Source organism: Bradysia coprophila, unplaced genomic scaffold (genome assembly GCF_014529535.1).
Source record: "Bradysia coprophila strain Holo2 unplaced genomic scaffold, BU_Bcop_v1 contig_415, whole genome shotgun sequence".
Lineage (NCBI taxonomy): Eukaryota > Metazoa > Arthropoda > Insecta > Diptera > Sciaridae > Bradysia > Bradysia coprophila.
Window position 1 is genome coordinate 556,073 of NW_023503670.1, and position 15,744 is coordinate 571,816.

Sequence of the window (15,744 nt, forward strand, 5' to 3'; positions counted from 1 at the left end):
TATATCAGCACAACACAAACTTGAGTGAGCAATCACATCAAATGGAATGGCTTATGTACACTTTTTCGTCAACTGTTTTGAATTTGTTTTAGTTTTTTGTGTCGCTATATCTCTCACATTTAGCAAACATTGTTGGATCTCTCACATCCGAACAATTGTGAAGTTTTTTAACGGTGAACTGTATAGATTTCGGGTTACAATGGACTAGCATTGACCATTTTTTTGCTTTATCTCTCACATAAAGCATTTTGTTGGATCTCTCACTTCCAACACGTGTTCCGTCTAACTGTTTACTGTTTCGGACTTCGGGTTACAATAAACGAATATTATAACTAAAAGAGTTTTGCAGCTATTATTAAAAATGATAGCTGCGGTGTTTTATTTCGAAAAACACCAGTACAATTTATTGGAATTGTTGGCAACAATTTGTTGTATTGCTTGGCCTGTAATAATAAATTATTAGGATCTAATAAGTTATTAAATCTTTTGTATTGCTTCGATTAGACCAAAATGCGTTGAAAAATTCCTTTTCAACATGAAAAATGAAACGTTTAACAGTTTACATTTATAACGACGAATACAAGAACGACGCGAGACATGCTGATTTCGGCGCATCACGCTTCATCAGTACACCTATGTCTTGCCAGGACCGTGTGTATATCAGCACAACACAAACTTGAGTGAGCAATCACATCAAATGGAATGGCTTATGTACACTTTTTCGTCAACTGTTTTGAATTTGTTTTAGTTTTTTGTGTCGCTATATCTCTCACATTTAGCAAACATTGTTGGATCTCTCACATCCGAACAATTGTGAAGTTTTTTAACGGTGAACTGTATAGATTTCGGGTTACAATGGACTAGCATTGACCATTTTTTGCTTTATCTCTCACATAAAGCATTTTGTTGGATCTCTCACTTCCAACACGTGTTCCGTCTAACTGTTTACTGTTTCGGACTTCGGGTTACAATAAACGAATATTATAACTAAAAGAGTTTTGCAGCTATTATTAAAAATGATAGCTGCGGTGTTTTATTTCGAAAAACACCAGTACAATTTATTGGAATTGTTGGCAACAATTTGTTGTATTGCTTGGCCTGTAATAATAAATTATTAGGATCTAATAAGTTATTAAATCTTTTGTATTGCTTCGATTAGACCAAAATGCGTTGAAAAATTCCTTTTCAACATGAAAAATGAAACGTTTAACAGTTTACATTTATAACGACGAATACAAGAACGACGCGAGACATGCTGATTTCGGCGCATCACGCTTCATCAGTACACCTATGTCTTGCCAGGACCGTGTGTATATCAGCACAACACAAACTTGAGTGAGCAATCACATCAAATGGAATGGCTTATGTACACTTTTTCGTCAACTGTTTTGAATTTGTTTTAGTTTTTTGTGTCGCTATATCTCTCACATTTAGCAAACATTGTTGGATCTCTCACATCCGAACAATTGTGAAGTTTTTTAACGGTGAACTGTATAGATTTCGGGTTACAATGGACTAGCATTGACCATTTTTTGCTTTATCTCTCACATAAAGCATTTTGTTGGATCTCTCACTTCCAACACGTGTTCCGTCTAACTGTTTACTGTTTCGGACTTCGGGTTACAATAAACGAATATTATAACTAAAAGAGTTTTGCAGCTATTATTAAAAATGATGTGTTGTGCTGATATACACACGGTCCTGGCAAGACATAGGTGTACTGATGAAGCGTGATGCGCCGAAATCAGCATGTCTCGCGTCGTTCTTGTATTCGTCGTTATAAATGTAAACTGTTAAACGTTTCATTTTTCATGTTGAAAAGGAATTTTTCAACGCATTTTGGTCTAATCGAAGCAATACAAAAGATTTAATAACTTATTAGATCCTAATAATTTATTATTACAGGCCAAGCAATACAACAAATTGTTGCCAACAATTCCAATAAATTGTACTGGTGTTTTTCGAAATAAAACACCGCAGCTATCATTTTTAATAATAGCTGCAAAACTCTTTTAGTTATAATATTCGTTTATTGTAACCCGAAGTCCGAAACAGTAAACAGTTAGACGGAACACGTGTTGGAAGTGAGAGATCCAACAAAATGCTTTATGTGAGAGATAAAGCAAAAAATGGTCAATGCTAGTCCATTGTAACCCGAAATCTATACAGTTCACCGTTAAAAAACTTCACAATTGTTCGGATGTGAGAGATCCAACAATGTTTGCTAAATGTGAGAGATATAGCGACACAAAAAACTAAAACAAATTCAAAACAGTTGACGAAAAAGTGTACATAAGCCATTCCATTTGATGTGATTGCTCACTCAAGTTTGTGTTGTGCTGATATACACACGGTCCTGGCAAGACATAGGTGTACTGATGAAGCGTGATGCGCCGAAATCAGCATGTCTCGCGTCGTTCTTGTATTCGTCGTTATAAATGTAAACTGTTAAACGTTTCATTTTTCATGTTGAAAAGGAATTTTTCAACGCATTTTGGTCTAATCGAAGCAATACAAAAGATTTAATAACTTATTAGATCCTAATAATTTATTATTACAGGCCAAGCAATACAACAAATTGTTGCCAACAATTCCAATAAATATGTCCTTTGTTCCGTATGGTGTGTCTTGCTACAGCCGATTTATTCTATTCGCGTCTTCTAACATTGCCTTCGTGGTCTTCTAGTCTTTCTGTGACTCTCTTTGTTTCTCCAATGCAATTTTGGTTGCATGAATTACATGGTATGTTGTATATGCCAGCAAGTTCGTTGACCTCTTTGTCTTTTATACCATTTAGTATATTTTGAATTTTGATACCAGGTGTAAATGTCACTTTCCATTTCAATTTGTTTCTTAGGAACCCTCCTACTTTATTCGAAATATTTCCTATGTATGGTAAGGGAACCCAATGTTCTTTTCCTTCATCTTCATCGTCTTCTTTGGGATCATTGATTGTTAAATTTTGGTTTAGATTTAGATTCATATCATTGTTCAAAAAGTTTCTGTTTTCTTCATTAATTTGTTCTAGAATTGTTACGGAAGTAACCGACGTGTTATTTTGGAATTTTGTTGTCATTCTGGACATTCGTTTGTTAATGAAATCCAGCGGGTAATTAGTTTGCATCAATATGTTCGTAATGTGTTTTAATTCTTCTTCGAGATGGATTTGACTGCAAATTTTGAAAGCTCGAAATACCAGGGAATCAACAACTGAAATTTTTTGTGATTTATGATGGAATGAATTGTAATTTAAATATCTGTTTGTATGAGTGTCTTTTCGGTGGACTTTTGTTTCAATATTTCCCATTGAGTTTCGTTTGATGAGAATGTCTAAGAATGGTATTTCTTCATTAATCTCTTTCTATATTGTAAATTGAATTTCGTTGTGGTATGTGTTGAGCGTTTGTCTGATTTCTTCTGCATCATTTTTGTCACCATTGATTATAGCAAAAACGCCATCGACATATCATTTCCAAAAGATAATTTTTGGACATTTTGGTAATATTGCTTTTTCTAGTTTCTGCAGATATATGTCAGCCACCGTTCCAGATATTATTGTGGTGCATACCTCAATCTTTCTGCTGTATAATATTGGTTCGTAGTGTTGAAAAGAATTGTGACACTTATCATGGCCCTACGTTAGTGAAGGGCCGTGACGCAAGTCCGTTCACACTGAAAAATTTGGCAAAATTTTTTTCCGGAGGACTGAGGAACATATGCACTAATTTTTTGACTTTTACCCCTTCACCCCTACTACTCCCCACTTAATTTATTCGTAATCTAGGAGTCCATACGAGTTCAACGAGCTATCACACGCTTAATAATGTTTTGATTTGGCCGATATATTAATTTTCAAAACTTGGACTTTTGTATGAAAAAATGTTTTTAAATGCGTTTTGAAATTGATGAATTTTACCAACCTTTGTCCCTTTGTCACTGTGTTATACTTTGTTACAACGAAACATTTTAATTTACCGGTGGATTTGGCTGAAATTTTCAGGGTATGTTAAGGACGTAATTCTAAGAAACTAATTTGAAGGAATTTTTTTAAAAGCTTATAATTTCGGAGCTATGAGCGTTTTGAGCCATTGAGCTATGAGACCTATAACTCGGAAAATACTGCAGATAGAAAGTTCGTTTGAAGGACAAAGTTTACTGCAGATAGAAAGTTCGTTTGAAGGACAAAGTTTTAGAGTTTCAAATTCTAGTCGACACGTGTTTCATGGTTTTCCCGAAAAATCTCCCATTTGGAAGCTATGAGCATTTTAAGTGCGAGCTATGTCAGTCATAACTCGGAAAATACGGCAGATAGAAACTTCGTTTAAAGACAAATTTTTCTATTCGACAGGTGTTTCATGGTTTTCCTAAAAAGTCTCGTATTTGGGAGCTATGAGCGTTTTAGGAGATAGCATATAGAAAGTTCGTTCAAAAGACAAATTTATAGAGTTTGAGATTCTATTCGATATGTGTTTCAGGGTTTTACCCAAAAATCACCTATTTGGGAGCTACGAACGTTTTATTTGTTTATAAGACAAAGTTACAGAGTTTTCTATATATGCTATTTGTCTCACAAATTTTTGTAAAAACTATCAAATATATCAAATGTACATAAACAAAATATATGAAGCAAACATTTTGTTTGATAAGAAACCGTAAGATGACCAATTGTAGTTACATAGTTACATACAGCTGTATGTAGATGGTACTGGTACAGTCATTTATGACATTCGACTTCGTCAAAATTGCTTAAAGTAATGTTATCGAGCGATACATAGTATAAAGAGTAGAAACATAAAGATTATATGTATCGATATGAAACGCATCCTAGCCAAAAAAATGCGTAAGTAGTACATTGATAAGAAGCATAAGTTGCACGCACATATAAATAATATGACAACAGCCGCATTCATATGTTGCGTTTTTCCACGGCAGAGTAAAAGTAAACCTGGCAGGAGCGGTTCATTATGGAAACGTCAAATGAGGGACCTAATCCTTTGTATGAAAATGAACTCAAATGAACACTGACATAAGTTGAAAAATTTAATTCGCAAAAAACATAGGCCTACTAGATTATTCAGGTCCCTAGTCAAACAAGCGCTCCTGCCTGGGTTACTTTTACTCTGCCGTGGTTTTTCATTAAATGTTATTCATACGACAAACCTTAAGATGGGACAAACGAAGAAAGGTTTATGCACATCACTGTATAGACACAGTCATCATTTTTACATTAGAATATTAGAAAATGCTATATCGTACAACAATGTTTTGGGTCATCTCTTACTATAACGAAAAGGGGGAACTTATTGCTGTCTTATCAAAATAAACAATTGTAGATGGAATGTACCAAAACTATTCATGAATGGGCTGACCTTTCTTAGAATATTTTTTCTTATTGTACGTATTAGTCTTTCAATGAAAATTGTTGAATGAATGCGAAATATCCAAATTGATCATGGCCCTACGTCAGTGAAGGGCCGTGACGCAAGTCCGTTCACACTGAAAAATTTGTCAAAAAAAATTTTCCGTAGGACTGAGGAACATATACACAACTTTTTTGACTTTTCCCCTCCGCTCCTACTTCCCCCACTTATTTTATTCGTAATCTAGGCGTCCATACGAGTTCAACGAGCTATCACACGCCTCATAAGGTTAAGATTTGGCCGAGATATTAATTTTCAAAAGTTGAAAATTTGTATGAAGAAATTGATTTCCGTACATTTTGAAAGAGATGAATTTTGCCAACCTTTGTCCCTTTGTCACTTTGTTACAACGAAACTTTTGAATTTACCGGTGGATTTGGCTGAAATTTTCATGGTATGTCAAGGACGTAATTCTAAGAAACTAATTTGAAGGAATTTTCATAAAAGCTTATAATTTCGGAGCTATGAGCGTTTTAAGCTATTGAGCTATAGGACCCATAACTCAGAAAATATGACAGATAGAAAGTTCGTTTAAAAGACAAATTTATAGAGTTTTAAATTTCAGTTGACACGTGTTTCAGTGTTTTCAACAAAAATCTACCATTTGAGAGCTATAGAGTTATAATTTTCTTTCTAAAATTTTTCGGGTAAAATTTTGGTTGATCAAACTTTCACTTGCTTTCCCCATCAGCTGCCATTTGTGACGCATATCTTTTTGCGTGTCGAATCTGTAAGCGTCACCTACACCGATATCAGTTCTTTTGTAAGTGGCTAACAGGACTTTCGTCACACCTCCACTGTAAGTGGTTTTGGGCGATAAAATATATCATACTGTATACCAGTGTTCTGACCAATACGAAATAGTAATTTATGCAACTAGTTGCGAAAAGTTGTAGTTTCTGTCACTAAATGTGATATGATGTGATGTGAGCGAAGCGAGTTTGATAATTACATCTTATGACAAAAACTACCACTTTTCGCAACGTGTTGCATACAACGTTTTCTGCAACCAGCTGCGAAAAATGAACTTTTGAAATGCGAAACATAACTCTACCCCTTTAACATACATTCTACTGTATGAACTAAATATGGTATGAACGATCAAGTAGACTGCATTTATGCACGCTTCAAAAATTGGTTCACTGCGATTATATATCTCAATAGCCGAATGGGTAGAGGTAGAGGTGCTCGATGTGGTTCAGATGTTGCTCGATATGGTTCAGATGTCCAGAAGGAGTGGTGAAAAGTAAATCCATTTCACCACTAGTGACGAAAAGCATATATGAAAATCCATTTCACTAGTGGTGAAAAGTAAAACATAGAAAACCAGAGAAAAAAAGACCCTTCGATCGCATCAATTTCGCATCAACCGTACCAAATGAAGACGAGGAAGTCAACGAAGAATTCTGGGTACCCCTTCCTTATGTTGGAAATGCTTCCAATGAAGTTGCGGGATATCTACGGAATCAGCTCAATGGGAGAGTAACATAAAAGTACAAAATTATTTAAACATCAAAGACAAAGAAGAGAGAGAACCAGCAGGAATCACTACGTTTCGCTGAAAGAATAAATGATCACAAAGGAAATGTAAGGCGACGCGAATACAAGAAATCTGCCGTAGCGAGATATGTGATACGGAACGGAAATCACAAAATCAATTGAGAAAATTCAAAAATAATAATAAAAGAAAGTAATTACCACCTACGAAGCATTAAAGAAGGTTTGGCAATTCAGCAATACAACGGCAATTTAATGAACGTGGACAAAGGTTTAGTTTTGGGTCGAGCATGGGCTCCAATAATTCCAAAAATATCAGATTTCACTGATTACACTTAGCAAGCTTTTCATTCGTATTTCATTCCCTGACGACGAAAACTGTTTGTTTTGCGAAAGCTCGGAAAAAATAAAAAATATTTCAAACAATAACCACAACCACGCATCCAATTATTAACAATGAATACTTCGATCGCCACCCAAATCACACATGAAAAAGTTCAGTTTTCGCAGCGCAGTTGCAGAAATCATTTGTTCTACGACTTTCATGTTTAAGCCATAGAAGAACGCTATCGATATTAATTCTAGTATAAATCTCTGCCTCCACCTTCCCGAAGAAAACTCAAATCGGTGTCAAAATAAGCGTACTGGTAACGTCATCTAGGACAAATACAATTTGAATTAAAAATGTTTATGTAAATCGGCCGGTCGTGCAAGCCCTTCTAGGGCTTAAACATGACATTCGTGCAACAACTATTTTTTTGTGTTTCGTAATAATATGATTCATATGGCATACTATACAAGGCATAGATTTGAAACCTTGGTCTTATGAGAAACCCAACATACGCGTGGCACTCGCAAACAACGTATTGTATTGTGAACTTTACATGAAGATAAGCAAATTTCTGGAGTTATAAAAAAATTTGTGAAGGGTTGTAGGCAGTCGCAAACCCATTTTAGGATTTCTGTACCTTCCAGATATTTTGTGACGTCCGTAAAATTCCTCTGCAAACTTTTTTTTCGATAATTTTAGTGCATAGTGTAGCACTGGTGGTGCGAACCGTATCCCATTGTGATCCGGCAAAGTGATGGGTGTTAGCGAGAGTACAAAGAAAAACGATTTCGGTTAACTTTTTTTAATTAAACATTTTTTTTTATTCTTGGCAAATTTCAATAAAAAAAAATTTATGCAAAAAAACTTTTCTTTTTTCAATAAGCCTAGATAAGCAAATTACAACACATTTTAATGCAGAGCAAATTGGTCCGAATTCCACTCGATTTATGAAAAATATTTGAAAATATATTTCCCTTTCGTCGACAACAATATCCCATAAATATGAGTTTAAGCTAAGAGCCCTTCCTCTTTTCTACATACAGAAAACACATTTTTGTTTTTCTCTTCTTCGTTTTAGATATTTTGTTTCTTTTAAAAAATAAATTATTGAGAACGAGAAATTATATTATTCGATTGGCGTTCTTATAGAACTGATACGAACGTTACACATAAAAATGGAATTTTATTGCAGACAAACTTTTTTTTTTTGGTTAAAATTATATCTTATTTCCTTGGTAGTTAACTGCTATTGTATCAAAATAGTCTGAGCGGCAGTGAAAATGAATAAAAAAAGAAAGTTTTTTTTAGTGTTCGAGATGTTGACGTGTGCAATTTAGTTTTCGTCGACTTCAGCTTCCTGTTCTTCATCGAATTCGGCGTCTTCGTCGGCGGTGGCATCTTGATATTGTTGATATTCGGACACCAAATCGTTCATGTTGCTTTCGGCTTCAGTGAATTCCATTTCGTCCATACCCTCACCAGTGTACCAATGCAAGAAAGCCTTGCGACGGAACATAGCGGTAAATTGTTCAGAGATTCGTTTGAATAGTTCTTGGATGGCGGTCGAATTGCCGATGAATGTGGCGGACATTTTCAAGCCTCTTGGTGGAATGTCACAGACGGCTGTTTTAACATTGTTCGGGATCCATTCGACGAAGTAGCTGCTGTTCTTATTTTGAATGTTCAGCATCTGTTCGTCCACTTCCTTCATGGACATACGGCCACGGAAAATGGCAGCAACTGTCAAGTAGCGTCCATGTCGTGGATCACAAGCAGCCATCATGTTCTTGGCATCGAACATTTGTTGGGTCAATTCTGGTACGGTGAGTGCTCTGTATTGTTGAGATCCACGGGACGTGAGTGGGGCGAAACCAGGCATGAAGAAATGTAGACGCGGGAATGGGACCATGTTGACGGCCAATTTACGAAGATCGGCATTCAATTGACCGGGGAAACGTAGACAGGTTGTGACTCCAGACATTGTAAGTGATACCAAATGGTTCAAATCACCATAAGTTGGTGTCGTCAATTTCAATGTGCGGAAACAGATGTCGTACAGAGCCTCGTTATCAATGCAGTACGTTTCGTCTGTGTTTTCGACCAGTTGATGAACCGACACTAAGAAAACGAAAAAGAAAGGTTCAGTTAGCAGCTGGCAACGAGGACGAGAATTAATTTCACTTACGTGTGGCATTGTACGGTTCGACAACGGTGTCGGATACTTTTGGTGATGGTACAACCGAGTATGTGTTCATGATTCTGTCGGGATATTCTTCACGGATCTTTGAGATGAGTAGTGTTCCCATACCGGATCCAGTACCGCCACCAAGTGAATGAGTTAGTTGAAAACCTTGCAGACAATCGCACGATTCGGCTTCTTTGCGCACCACATCCAATACCGAATCGACCAATTCAGCGCCTTCGGTGTAATGTCCCTTGGCCCAGTTGTTACCGGCACCAGATTGACCGAAAACAAAGTTATCGGGTCGGAAAATTTGACCGAATGGTCCCGATCGAACGGAATCCATGGTTCCCGGTTCCAAATCGACCAAAACGGCACGGGGGACATACTTTCCACCGGATGCCTCATTGTAGTAAACGTTGATGCGTTCCAATTGGAGATCGCTGTCGCCGTGATAGGCACCAGTAGCATCGATACCATGCTCATCGGAAATGATTTCCCAGAACTGGAAAAAATGAAAGAAAATTTGTTATCTTTTGTTGATTCGGTATTGGTATGGATGAAAAGTGACATTAATATCGATTTAACTAAACAAAATTGCAGTGTGTTGCATGAATACGAATGCTCTAAATTTTTTCTCTATCTATCTCTCCCTTCTCTGAAGCTTAACGTCTTAGACATCGTAGATCCATTAATTTCTATTGTAATATCGTCGAATAATCAAAATAATCAGTTCGCATCGCAACAGACGATTCGTTACAGTTCAATAACTTTTTTCATTCGCATTAGCCTCTATCATGAAACATTGTAAGCTTCTGTTAATGATCAAGATCAATCATCAACCGTGAGCAGTTTGAAAACGATTTTTACTGTTAACTCTTCTCTCTCGCACAGAGTATATAATAGCCAAACGAAGCTGAATACTTCATTAAATTAAATTTCAAACCAACCAAGCATTAATAATTTGTAATTTTCATTCCGAACTAATGTACTTAGACGAAAAATCGGATGGTTAAATACAGATAATGTATTTTGCTTCCTTTTCCACTTTACGGTTGCGACAATGGAACCGATTTTTATACGACAAAAAAATATGCCGTTTAATAGTTTCGGCATGAAGGAGAAAAGGAGAGTTTCTCAATTACGAAAGACTTTTTTTTACACAATCCAAGAATGGATAACAGGGTCGGTTGTCGATGCTTAATAGGGTTGAGATGGTCACAGAAAGAACAACTCAAGAGTGGAATTAGAAAGTCAGACATGCGAGATTAGTAAACACGAATCATTCTACATTCAACTAGAATCTTTAAAGAATAGGAACTACTTCGAGTATTACTCTTGTGGTGTTTTTTTCTGAAAGATTGAGACTTATGTAATCCATGGAGGAAGAATCAAAGATTGCAATGCTATACAAAAAATTTAATAAATTACTAAATTACTTAGTTTTCAAATGAAAACCCTGAACTTACAACACAAGATCAATTTCTTCAAATGGTAAATTATCATTCCTGACTAGAAAGATACTTCTCTCGAACACATTCATTAAATAACAACAAATTTAAACCGCATACACATCTCACAGAATGTTTACATGCAAGGTATGAGAGGTAGGGTATGACTGTTGTTTACGTTAGAAAGCAATTCGTCTCAATTAACGTTCCGTTTGTGCCGTTAAAGAATGCACTTGATGTACCTACCGTCTGTGTACTTCTTTTTGGATTAACAATTTAATGAACTGAAGTTCGGAATTGTATGAACAGCTTGGGGCTTATTGTAAATAATCCCAGAGTTCTTCAAATTTATACAATTTTAACATCAAGATCCAACTTTCATGATCCATAAACAATACGTACAGACTCTCAATAGGAAAACATCGATTTTATTTTTGGTAAAAGATCTTCGTTCATATATCAACATCAGTGAGATTATGAAAGTTTTTTTTTGTGTTACTCGCTTCGAACAAACAACAATATTTAAGCCTTCTCGGATAAATTATATTGAGTTGTTCATGGTGTACATAGCAGAGAATTTTTGGTTGGTTATATACACATTTTCAAGTATATTATTCCCAAAATAGGTAAGTTAATATCGATCAAACGAGTTTTTGACTTTCGGTTATTTATTTAAAACAAAAAAACAAAAAGAAATATGAACCGATGATGACGTCGAAGCCATTCACAATATTTATGTGTACCGTTTATAGAAAAATGTAAGCCAGAAAAGGAAATGGAAATGTCGATTGATCATGTTACCAACAGGTACAACATGCAAAACTTCGACAAGTTAATTCAATATTTGTTTGATCATCTGAATCGACGAACAGCTGAACATTATACACACACCGATTTTCCGACCCCAAATTAGCATGTTTTTTGATCAAATGTAACTAACCGGTGAGTGCATTAAATTATCCAATTTTTACCCCCTGCACGACTAGCCATCAAGGGAAATGAAGGAAGAAAAAAGAATCATGTGAAACCCTAATTATTTCTGGCATAAACGGCGTGTGTGCCAGCTCTTTCGTTTTTTGTTGATGTATATTTGTAGCATGACTCATCGTGTCACATAAAAACGCTAAGGAAACATTATCCTTACATTGCCTATAAGTATACACAACGGCATGAGTCATATGATAGTCCTGTTTTTATTCAAAACATATTCGCTTGCGATGCGCATGATCGCATTTTTTCTATATCGATTTATGTAATGGGGAGGGCGTTAGGTGTGACTGGCAATATCCCAAAACAACCTCTAAACGCTCTAAATGACACGACATGTTGTACAATTTTTTTTATAATAATTTAAAATTCACGCAAAATGTCTATTTTTGGACTTGGTTGTTTCGTTCAGCATGAAACACTATTAACAAACTGAACGACTTGGTTAATTAAATTACGAATTGACGGGAATATGTCTTACAATGAAGCCAATTGTCTGGGTCTCATAAGTATATTGCTTTGTCACTTTTTTTGTGCTTAAATGAAATTATGTCATCAGAAGCGAAATTGTGCCAAAAATAGAGCGGAGCCAAATGACTTTGATAATAATGTAATTTAAGATAACAAAGACTAATGCATCCGAAATTTGAATTGAACTGAAGTCAGGGCTGGACTATTTGTTAGATTTTAAAGAAAATCTCTTCACGATATTCGGTGTGGATTAAACTTATCGAAATATATCGATGTCATCATATAGCTCGCTTGTATTTATCGATGTTAGATTAACACAAAGCTGATACCTGCCTATTTCGAAGAGAATTGAAAGAGATTCTGGGTATGTGCAAGATGTCGTTGGAAATATTGATCATCATTGAACCATGGACAAAATTAAATCAAAAAATCATGCTGGCAATCAGATATTTAATTTTCTAATTTAAAAGGAAGGATTTAAGGGCAGCTGCTAGGTATAGATATCAAACAAATGAAATGAAAGACTGTCAGATAATCGCAATTAAAGTCTTTATCCACTAGAATTGAAATCTTTACTGTTGCATAATTTGATTCAACTTTTTTTTAGATAACCCTTGATGGTAAATACGATGGTTTAACAGCCATAAACAATACAACAATCAATTTCAATAAATAAAATGAAAAATATGTTGTAGCCGCACACCATATGGTTGCGGAAAATTAAACATTTGTGGAGTAATAAATTCACGACCTGACGTCAGTGTGTATCGAATTTATTAAAGACTTGTACACTTCATTAAAACTGTACAATTCCGACAGTGTAGTGGGTTGACAATACTCCTTTTATGGCGAACACTTTTAATTGGATGGAATAAATGCTCTGAAAGTCCACCGAAAAATGACATAATTGCACAATTAAACAATAAAAAGAAGTTTCTTTGGTAAACGAGAAAATGTTTTTTCTTTAATTTGGCTCTGCAAATAATTTTTCTTCTTCATCTTTGTCAGTAAACATCTGAGATCTCTTGAAAACATTTTTTTTTCTTATTTATTTAAATGAGTCACGTATACTGAAACGACTATTATGCGAATGTGATCTGCTTATTAAACCGAACAGGTATAATACCTATTAAGATCCATAGTGAAAAATTTGTGAATTTTTTTCGACCAAAAATAGCAATTTTTTCACCGAAAATCGCTTAAATGCTAATCGATCACCGAATGGATGGATAGTTTTTGTGCTAGTTGAAAATTTGCTACCATTTGCGATCACCATTTAAGTCAATGACATCATTTCTTTTCGTTTCATTGCACAATCCATGCCCGCATCGACATTTTCTTGAAGAACAACATCAAATACGAATTTGTTGTGTATTTTGCGTGTGGTGGTAAGTACATAATATTTCCAAGGTATTTAATAAATCGTTCAATTAAATTTCAATTTCTGAGAAAGAGACAGAGAGAGAAAAAAAGACTCAACTCACGACAAGTCATAGGGACGAATGAACATAACATTTATATATTATGTGGATGTGCGTAGGATTGAATTTTTGATTCCGACTTAACTTGAAAGTTTAACCCACGTAATCGTTCCGCTTAAATTCAATGTCTTTCGGTTTCTCATTTATTTGTTTGTGGTGCAACGGAAATGAAACATAATTTCTGATTTTATTCCGAACCAATCAAACCGTTTTCGATAAACCAACAAGATTTATTTCGAACAGAGCTAAAAGACAGGAGCCAAGAAAACAAAAATCTCATCGATTAATCTTCCAGTTCATGTTTATTTGTACAGTTAATTACTCCATAACATACCGCAAGATACCTTCATTGCACCTCTTGACTTTTCGAATTAAAACTTGAACGAAAATAGCAGTCGAAAAATGTGAAAGAAGGGACCACAGATGGTAAATTTTTGGTCGTTCTTGGGCTATAATGTTTAATCATTCACTTGGTCTAATTACGCATCGGATTGAACATTTTAACGCTATACCAATTTACAGACACACTCGGCCTGTTATTGCCTCCATTTGAATCTAATAGTATCTGGCGGTAATTTATTTAATGGAAGTAACTGTACAATTGAATATGTACCGCCGAAGATATTATATACAATACACGTAGCACACATCAATAATATTGATTTGATTCATACGATAGGCATACATACACGACACACCCATTTAACAAACTCCATAAATAAATGATCCTAGACCATCGATTCAATGACTTCTCCCACGGTTGAAGGTCCCGTAGTTAAAGAGGACATACAAATTGTATGTGGAAGTATTTAACCGACAAATTGCTGGATTGTGCAATATTCCATCAAACTTAACGAAAGTTGGCCATCTGCTGATTCAATTTCAACTATGACTGCCATCTTTTTATGGTATAACAGTCGGTTTATGGAACGAATGAAATTAATGGAAAATTGTATCACACAAATGTGAAACTTTAATCGGACTTTTTATTTAATTAATTAGATTTGGCTGGGCAAACCATTCATCCGAAGAAATGGTTCGGAAAATTTCTAAATATAAAAATTTTCTTTGTTTTCGTTCATATTTTCAACTAGCCGGTAAATGGTTGAGTACACAGATATTTTTTCGTTTAATACAATTCGAACACTTAATATATTCAGAGTAAAAATTTTCTTAAAGTGAGGCTCACCTTGGCTCCAATTTGGTTACCGCATTGGCCAGCTTGAATATGTACGATTTCTCTCATTTTTATGTTTTTTTAAAAAAAGAATTTTCTTCACAAATTTATTCAAAGAACACTGAACACTGAACACGACTGTATTCAACGAATGATGCAAGTGAATTGTACAATTGAAAAGCGTATTCGAATTATGAAGAGCTCGGATAGGTATATAACAACACCGACGAATAGGTACCGACAATTTGTTCGGCAGACGAATGGGATCGTTCTGTTGTTTTTTTTTCTGTTCGTAAAAATGACGATATGTTTTCGTGCTGCAGGATGTCCAACATTACAATAAAATTGTTATACGAGTTTTCAGTTTGTTTATGGGATTTGAATAAAATGTCGTTATCTTACACCTAAATCTTAATTAAATTGTCCAATAAGAGTTTATATGAAAGAAGCGTTATGTACAACCGTACATACCTTTCCTTGTTATGTTATCTATTGATAACATTTATTGGCTAGGTAAATAATTGATTTATAGCAGAGGAATGGTTTGATTTTATTTGTAGGACGCCACAGTTCAAAGAGCTAGTAAAGTTAGGAATATGAAAAATGTTCTTGAAATCCCACTAGCTCTGTTACCTCTAAAGGCAATTTAAGAAACCACGCAAAATGATTCATATAAATATTATAAAATAGGGTGAATCGATCCGATAAATTTCTGCATAACCTAGGCCACCGGCTCTTCATAAAACA

The 15,744-nt window shown here is 35.1% G+C and overlaps 1 protein-coding gene and 1 long non-coding RNA gene across 2 annotated transcripts; one reads left to right on the plus strand and one right to left on the minus strand.

Moving 5' to 3' along the window:
- The first annotated feature begins 4,013 nt into the window (after positions 1-4,013).
- Positions 4,014-4,326, plus strand: LOC119082352. Its single transcript, XR_005088628.1, has 2 exons — positions 4,014-4,150; positions 4,188-4,326. It is a non-coding gene; the product is annotated as an uncharacterized LOC119082352 (long non-coding RNA).
- Positions 4,327-8,040: 3,714 nt separating this feature from the next.
- LOC119082354 (tubulin beta-1 chain) lies at positions 8,041-15,237 on the minus strand. The gene is made up of 3 exons (XM_037191871.1): positions 15,010-15,237; positions 9,434-9,935; positions 8,041-9,366 (listed from the first exon to the last, which is right to left on the minus strand). The coding sequence occupies exons 1-3, from the start codon at positions 15,064-15,066 to the stop codon at positions 8,582-8,584; spliced, it is 1,344 nt and encodes a 447-aa protein (XP_037047766.1). The 5' UTR covers positions 15,067-15,237; the 3' UTR covers positions 8,041-8,581.
- Positions 15,238-15,744: the final 507 nt, after the last annotated feature.